Source organism: Cyclopterus lumpus, chromosome 6, assembly GCF_009769545.1.
Source record: "Cyclopterus lumpus isolate fCycLum1 chromosome 6, fCycLum1.pri, whole genome shotgun sequence".
In the NCBI taxonomy this organism is placed as follows: Eukaryota; Metazoa; Chordata; class Actinopteri; order Perciformes; family Cyclopteridae; genus Cyclopterus; species Cyclopterus lumpus.
In genome coordinates, this window is record NC_046971.1 from 22,084,111 (window position 1) to 22,092,973 (window position 8,863).

General features: G+C 45.8%; 1 protein-coding gene across 1 annotated transcript in view; it reads left to right on the forward strand.

Annotated features, from left to right (window-relative positions):
• The first annotated feature begins 4,785 nt into the window (after positions 1 to 4,785).
• tead1a (TEA domain family member 1a) overlaps positions 4,786 to 8,863 on the forward strand; it is a 19,126-nt gene continuing 15,048 nt past the window's right edge. The window contains exon 1 of the mRNA XM_034535267.1: positions 4,786 to 4,990. Within this exon, the coding sequence (XP_034391158.1) occupies positions 4,786 to 4,990 (205 nt within the window). The remainder of the gene's footprint in view (positions 4,991 to 8,863) is intronic.

Genomic DNA, 8,863 nt, shown 5'->3' on the forward strand with positions numbered 1-8,863 from the left:
CTTTCGAACTGTTTGTGATTTGGATGTGAGATGACAGCAACAGGTCACCCATCTCATGTTTGTGATGAAAAGTGTGTCTGTGTTGGACTACCGACCACCTCTTACCGGGCGATTAGTCCCATTGATCGCGGCACAGAAACGCTTTGACCCTTTTTTTCTGAAGCAGATCGAGCATAATGCACAACTCCAGGCGGAGTAACCATGCAGATAATAGTTGTGATAATAGCAATTCACATTCAAACAAAGTTGCCTTCTTCGTGATGCTGCACATATTGGCGCAATAAGAGAAAGAGGTGTCTGTTTCGATTTGTTCCCATAGTGACCAGTGCGACGCCCAGGGACAGACAGTCAGCTCTGTCCGAAAAATCATCCACTGAAATACATTGTTTGAATAACATGAGGTGCAAATGAGGCGCCCGCTGCCGAGGCTGTGAGGGGAGATAAATGAAGCACCCCTGAACCTGTGGAGGAATCGAACACCTTGGTTGCATTTGCACACAGGGGAGAAATAAACAAATAAATAAATGTCCTTGATGGCAAAAAAGGCACCTAAATAAACCAAAAAAATATCACTTCAGACACGGAGGAGCTGGAGCTGGAAGGGAACATTAGAACATGGCAAAACACTTTAAAGTGGAACCATGTTGCTTTGAGGATTATGAGAAAATCCTCTTTTATCAAATCTTTGTGTGTGTGTGTGTGTGTGTGTGCGTGTGTGCGCGTGCACATGTTGGAAGCAGTTAAAACAGATGCCGTTGAGTGGTCCAACAGAAGAGTGAGTGAAAGGAACTGACTAGCTTGTGATAACGCATTCAACTTGTCTACCAACAGGACCCCCTGCTGACACACACACACACACACACTTAAAACCCCTCTGGTGATGCAGGCACTCACGCATCTCTCGCATTACGTTTCATTAGAACCTCACTGGCCCCCCCGCTTTTTGGAACATGGCGGCCGAGGGCCGCGCTCACAGTCATATCCGTGTAGTTGGCATGCGGCTCTAAAGCCTGCGAGTGCGACAGGAGCGAAGGAGGAAGAAAGGGCGACACAGAGGGGAGAGCGCAATAGTCCAAGGCAGCTGCAGGGCTGTGGCCCCCCCCCCAGCGTATGCGTGTTTGTGTGTGTGTGTGTGTGTGTGTGTGTGTGTGTGTGTGTGTGTGTGTGTGTGTGTGTGCGTGCGTTCTCCTCTGAGGGCTGGCACTGACACCACAAAGCCTGCTCTCCCTGGCTGAACTAGGCCCAGGCCTGCCTGGTGACAGAGAGAGAGGCGCACAGAGAAGTGGGGGCACCCAGGGTGCAGAGGAGTCGTCCAGTCAGAGTTGATTGTTCTGTGACTAATGTCTCTCTCCGGCGTCCATCTGCCCCCCCCGCCCCCCCTCTTGCTTTGAGCTCACATCTCCAGAGCCTCGCCGGGATTCTTCTGCTGACCGTGAAACCTTTCCCTCTGCTCCGCTCTCCTGGTTTTCCTCACAATAGGCAGCTAAAAGTCACCGCAGTCCCGGGGTGCATTCGGGGGGTGGGGGAGACATATCCATGAAAAAAAAGAAATGATCAGAGGTCATAAATCCGATTTATTGCGTGTGATGTCCTTTTCTAAGTTGTAAGTCACCGCTAGCTGGTGGAGGTTTGATATCTCAGGTGGCAGCGTTAATACATAAGGCTGATGTAATCAATATTTTTATGATGGCAGTACATCAAGGGACTGTGTGGGAGGTTAAGGGGGGGACGCTTGCTCAGACAAACCTACGGAGAATCATCACCCTGACCCTGAGTTCCCTTCAGCTCTATAGAGCTTTTTATTTTTTTAAAGCTTTTCTTAGTTAATCGTTTACATTTTCCAAAGAGTGAGTTTTGGCTCACTTTCGCCGTTCTCATAGCGTTGTTTTATTAATTATTATATAAATTTTCTTTACAGAGAAAAGGCTCTTAAAAACCCCATGGTACTCCAAACTAGCTGGTGAAGGTGCACGCAGCATTTAGCAGCTAGTGGGACCAGACGTGGTGGAGACCAAACACGGAGCGAAAGCAAATTTCATGCTGGTATCGGTGTACATATTGAGCAATGATATTTAGTAGTGCAGAAGCTTTTGAGTAAGTAGTTTGTGTTGTTTCTGGAAAATTCCCCGGCTCTGATTGGTTGTTTTTCTTCGTGGGCGTGGTGGAATCTTGCAAATGCCATTCGGAGTGCTAAAAGGAGGCAGAAGAACCAGACTTTTTTGTTTCCCGCTGTCTCACCGCTGTACCGACAGTTTGACCAATTATGATGGAAAAAGTTATCTTCTATTGAGGTAACCAGCTTCTGCATTAAGTTTGAACTACTACTAAGTTTAAACTAACAGTTGCTGCGGCAGGCTCCAGCTCATTTGAGTGGGATCCTTGTGGAGAAGTTCTCTACCTGAATTTTTCGCACACAGGCAGCAGCAGCGTTCGCACCACAGTGGGATTTATTTCAACATTTCCATGGTGTGGTTGGCACAAGTCGCCTCACAGCAAGAGGATTATGTGTGTCCCTGTTGTTTTTCCTCCAGGGTGTCCAGCTTCCTGGAGGAAAATACTTTTTACGCTAATTTCCAGGTTCCCGCCCGGGTCCTTTTTATAGGACTTTCATCACAAAAAGCATGTTTCACTTACGATTCACCCGTTAATGATTCATATCCTTTTTCTTCAATTAACACAAGTGGTCAGATAGATCTGAACTCCCTTTTTATTTAGAAAGTGCTTCACAAAAAATCTGATTCCAACAGTCTATAATATAAATGCTAAGCTAGGCTAACGAACAGCAATAAAGGCGACGGTACACAACTTGTCATCGTTGTAACTAAGATGATCCCGTCGTGTGTTATTCGGGAAGAAGTTCACTTCTAGCACAAACAAACACCCAAGGGAAACACAACTTGCCACTGGGGCTCAACTGCACGGCCCCGCTGGATGAATGGATCCTTGTTTGGGTGGTTAAGTGCTGGAGAGAAGGGGGGGGGGGGGGGGGGGAGTACGCTGGAGAGGAAACGGAAATGAGGGGGAATAGAATAAAGCGTGAAAAGAGAACCAGAGGACAAACTCCCAAAAAAAACTGCCCCGGTTTTTGTTCCGGACTCACGGCTCGCAGTCTGAGCTAACGGATGATCTTTTTTTTTGCCCCAGGTGTTTTAAAAATGGACATGGTTCAAATGTGTCCAAAATGTTGCCCGCTGCTTTACAGGCTTCAGTTGCATGTGTGTGCACACTGTGAAGTGTAATTGTGTTAAAATTAGCCAGACAAACACACACACACACACACACACACACACTGACATACACTTCACACTGCAGGCTTGTGCAGGCTGTGGCTAGGGACAGTGCATGGGAAGTGTGAACAGTAGAGGAGCAGACAAAATGACATGTGTTCGCCCAAGGAGCTGGCACTGTAATTGCGTGTGTGTATGTGTGTGTGTGTGTGTGTGTGTGCGTGTGCGTGTGCGTGCGTGCATATGTCAGTGTGTAAGTGTGGTGTCTGCTACGCCAACCCTGCTGTTTACTGTGGGGATTTTAGAAGAATTGTAGGCAGCTGGCAAGCTTCTTCAGTTTCTATTTTGTTCCCTTCTTCCTACATCTGCTTGTAGCTGAGTGTCGTAGTGATCTCTGTCTGTCTGTCCATCCCTTATTCACTCGCTGTGGATTTGATGTTGGGCTACCACAGCGGTTTAACAAAATAGGCAATTTCCTACATGAAAAGAAGCAATAATTTCCCTTGAGCAGCTGGGATGCAGGCCTACAATGTGTTGATCGGGACTTAAAGCTGCATGGGGAAAATATTTCCTTGGAAAAAAAACGAAGTCGATTTAATATCAGTGTGAATCACGGAGCGGGCCCCACAGAGGGAGGAGAATGGCCCATTTCCATTATGTTTGCCCTGTTTTCGGGGACTGAAAATCTTGGTTGTGTTTGATCACGTCTGTTCAAATGCAAATGGGGAAAAAAAAAGTACAAAAATCCAAAGCTCCTGACTGACTGCTATTATTTACGATATCTATACATAGAGCTGTATCACTGTATGCTGTATTTGTACTAGCTAAAAGCTCATTCTAACTCGCAGGTTAAAGCACCTATTGAGTAAAAATGCATTGCAGGGCTCCAGACTACCTTTGACTACTGGTGCTTCCCACTGAAAATGGAGCACCACCACAAAATGTAGGAGCGCCACTTAATCGGAAATGCAACGCAACAAATGCATATCTTTTTCCATCTTAACTGTAGTCACGAAAAAAAAGTCACAGCTGTTTCAATTGAAAGTAAAATTCCCCAAAGTGAAATAATGCTTTTTGCACAAAAGAAATTACGTTAAACAGTACATTGTGCGGTCGAGCGGACTGATCAAATCATGAGCATCAAACCGTTTTTAATAAAAAGGATGTCTGTCAATCGGGTTGTCTTTTCGCCAGCAATGAGTGTGTTTCATTGACTATTAAAAGGGACATTGTCTCACTGTCCGGAGGCAATATGCAATTATTACAGCTAATGCCATACTTTCTCTTCTGTTTTATCTCTACTCTTTAGGTTACCTGACGCCTGGTGCCGGTTTTGGACCATCTTGCTGAGTCGACCAGACACTTTTATTATTATTGGCAGCTAGCATTTTGGATTACCGTTGGCCAAGCAGCAGCTAGCATTAGAGTTAATTATTTCCATTAGTGTTACCGTCGGCTTGAGGTTGCCATTAGCGGTTTTAATCCCGTCACCTACTCGCCGCCGGACCATTAGTATTAGCGCTGAGTACGCGTCGGCGAGGCAACGCTAGCTGCCAGCATGGATCGCGGTAGCTGGAGCGGCAGCGAGAGTCCAGGGGACGACATGGAGAGACTGAGCGACTCAGGCGGGGATAAGACCATGGACGGTGACCCCGAGGGGGTCTGGAGCCCCGACATCGAGCAGAGCTTCCAGGAGGCCCTGGCCATCTACCCGCCCTGTGGAAGGAGGAAGATTATACTGTCAGATGAAGGGAAGATGTACGGTGAGTAAAGAGGGGGGAGGGAACACAGAGTGTGTGAACTGCTTTACTTGTGTTGCCAGAAACTGGGGAGAAATGGCCGAGGCCGAGAAGGCCTCTTCGGGCATTTGGGTTTAACCCAACCAAAAGCAAAAATATCCAATATAAAAATGGAAAAAGCAGCAATTCTTTTACCATGGAATGTTTGCTATTTTTTCTTGACTTACACAATGAATTAGTTGTTTTAGATATAATATACGCGTTTGAGGAAACTCTGGAATTGGAAGCTAAATTACATTGCACTGGTTTTATTCCGTGATATGCCACATCAAGAGACTGTGGACTTTCGTTATGAGTCTCCAACACAAACTCACACGTGACATAGATCGTGACATCTCTGGGCGAGCTGCTGAAACGTTCGCCGCGGTGTGTCGGACCGTGAGAATTACTGGTCGCGCTGGTCTCGAGTGTCAGGGACAGAGGAAAGTAATGGCGAAAGTGTAAAGGAGAGGAAACAGAGCTGTAGGTGCATCATGTGTGTGCGCATGCACGTCTGAGAATGAGCGTGACGCTGAGAGAGTGTGTGTGTGTGTGTCTGTGAACTAATAGAGTGATGAACAGATGGTCCTCTGGCTGCCACCAGCTGCGCCTCCCTCCCTCTCTCTTTCACTCTGTTGTTTCCCTCTCCTCCTCCCTCTGTATGCAGAGTGCACTTTAGTGATTTCTTCATGACTCCACTGGAGTTTTAGGCTTCTGAGTATTAAATTAAATCCCAGATATTGGATGTCTTCCCCCCCCCCCTATGCAAACTCAGAAAGCTTGCCTCTGGACCCTGGCGGATTTAAACACGCGCCTCATGGCTGACACCTGAAGATTTTCGAGCGTATGTGAACATCTCCCATTGGGCCACGGTAGCGTGAGTGAACCCATGCCGTCTGGCCTGGTTCACAGTCTGTGTTCCAGTTCCTCTCAAGGGTGTTCGGCCGGGTTAAGGTGCGTGCGGGCCAGTCAAGTTCAGCATCAACATATTTATATTAACAATAGGAAAAATCTTTATGTGGAATGTGAAAGGTGTCAATTGTAGGGACAAACCCACAAGAATTACCACCCAACGTTTCCGTTCCTTCCAGCTTTACTTTTTTTTTTTTTACCACTTTTTTATAGTCTTTTGGCTCACAAAATACTGACAAAATATTACAAAAATATTTTTTTATGAATAGTAGTTTTTCAGCCACGACGCAGGCTAAAATGTGGCCTGCAGTAGTTTGGGAAGGCTTTCTTTTAAATCGTAAATGTCTTTTGCAATGAGCAGTTGATCACCTGTGGCCCCTAAGAGTAGTGAGGGGACGATGATGCTATAAAACAGTCAAGAAAATAGTTCCCTCAAAAATGGTGAATTGTGAACCACGAGAGGTCCTTTAACATACAGTGATAAAAGGTCACAACAAATATTATGCTGATAAATCCAGTAGTGTGCGAGATTAGCCACAGACAGACAGACGGATAAACAAACAACCAAACACATTATCTCCTCAAAGGTTTTTGTTGGCCGGGCTAATAAACCCACAGTATGCTACGGCTCCACCATTAAATAACAGCCAGACACAGTTAACCACTAGCTTGTGAACACAATAGGACATTTAACCACTAAAAAGCCAGGAATTCCCCTCATGCACTGGTGGAGACCAAAACAGAGCTAAAAGGAAGGGGCAAATTAGACATTGTACTCCAAATGAATGCTAAGGTTGGTCTGCTTTTGGATGTGTAAATGTAGACGGTATTGTGTAGTTTACAGTTTGTTTCAAGTGGCCAACCCCCCAAACAAATCAATTAATGACAAACCTTTCCTTGTGCAAAGGGCTAAGTTACGATGACAGACTTCGAATTGCTTATGAAACAGTCTCAATTTAATACTGATGCCGCTATATGACCTACATGAGTAAACAGGGCCATCAGAAATGGCAGAACCAGGTCGGCGCCAAGAAGCCCGTCGGTCCCGCAGCAGTAAAATGGGAAGATTTCTAAAGGGAGTCGAGGACCTCGGAAACACGATCACTTCTGTCAGAAAAAAGACACGTAATTATCTTAAGATTTCTATTAATTCAAACAAAGGGCACCAAATCAGGATCCAAAGCGTACAACAGTATGTTATGGACATGGGTGACCCCCCCCCCCCCTCCACAAAAAAAACCTACATCCAAGCTCCTTTGTGTTGACTCGCCACCGATCAATCGTTCTCTGTTCTCTGCCTCAGCCGTTTGTTTACCTTGTTGACTTTGTGTCCAAGTCGTTGACACGTTTAACACTGCGGACTAATTGAGTTGGACAGTGTCTGTTTTCTGAGGCAGAGCAGCGCTCGACATCAGCATCTAGTTATGGCTCATTGTGCACACAGGCTCACATTGGCACCGTATCCATGCATGAGGTTTCATTTGACTTTCGAGAAAGGACGGAGGCCTTACTGCGCAAAAGCAACATGCTGAATGCACATAACCTTGAAGTTACTTGAAAAATTGTAAATTCAAAGAAAATAAATAAAACATTGTTACTAATGGGGGTTTTGTAGTTTCCTTGAGCAAACCATTAATTGCCGTGATGAACTTAGTGGGAGAGAAGCGTAGAGAGAGGGAGAAAAGTGATAAATGGATGTGTATAAAAGGGAGCGCGGATGAAAAGGTGAATAATAGCGCTTTTATCCTTGGCTACGGTACGGCAGAGGTACCGTGTAATGGCCAGTGCCTTTGTCCCCTACAGAAACATCGTATGGATCCACTGGATGGATATGAAAGTCATTTAATTGGTATTGAGCCCTGTCTGTCTCCAAAGCTGTGAATCAGGCACATGTTCAAAACAGATGTATTACCGAGGCCCACGACACACTGTGAATGGTAATGTGTGAAGTGGCGGAGGCGGTGGAGCCGCAGACCACAGATGTCTCCCAGACATCTTCACCACAGCTCTATTGAAATGTTTGATCCAGTTTTGTTGTACTGTATACAACGCGCCTTTCAAGGAATTTTGTTCCTTCTTAAAATGTTTGGCGAACACGGGTTTCAGCAAGTTGTACCAAAGGTGCTAAATTTGTAATTCCAAGCATTTAATTCAATTCAGTTTATTTTGTATAGCCCAGAATCACAAATTACAAATTTGCCTCAGAGGGCTTCACAATCTGTACACATACGACATCCCTGTCCCAGGACCTCACATCGGATCAGGAAAAACTCCCCAAAATACAGAAAAAAAACTTTGGACAGAAAAAAAGGGAAGAAACCTTCAAGGTAAGCAACAGAGGAGGATCCCTCTCCCCGGGTGGACAGAAGCAATAGATGTCATGTGTACAGATGAAGAGCGTTACAGAGTTACATAAAGACGTTACATGAATATGACAGAAATGTATGAATAATGAGTAGTAGGCATGGACCACGAACCAGACCTCCACAATCCATGAAACAGAAGGAGGAAGAGAGGAGAGGCATCAGCAGCATTTATCTAGCAGCAAGCAACTATTTGCTACGCAAAGATGGAGTGGAGTAATGGCGCCACTAGCTAACTTAGCTAATCGCTGCCGCTCGCCACTGGTCTCATACGGCGGTTACCGCCGATAGCGCCGCCCCGACTCGCAAAGTGTAGCACTCCCCTTTCCTCCTTTTGGTCTCCACCAACTCCCCGAGCACAAATATCTGTCTCCAGCTAAATGCTCCATGATGGTCACCACCTAGTTGCTGACCTTCTGTCAGAACTGCTGTCAGCTGCTGCTAGAAACGAGGTTGATGGGATCCAATGAGACGGTGAACATGTCATGCTAATGGTGCATCATGTTAATAGGCAGAATAAAACCCCACTAAATCGGCCTGTGGAGGGAACTCCTGAGCCAGGTGATACTTCTCTGTGTGACCT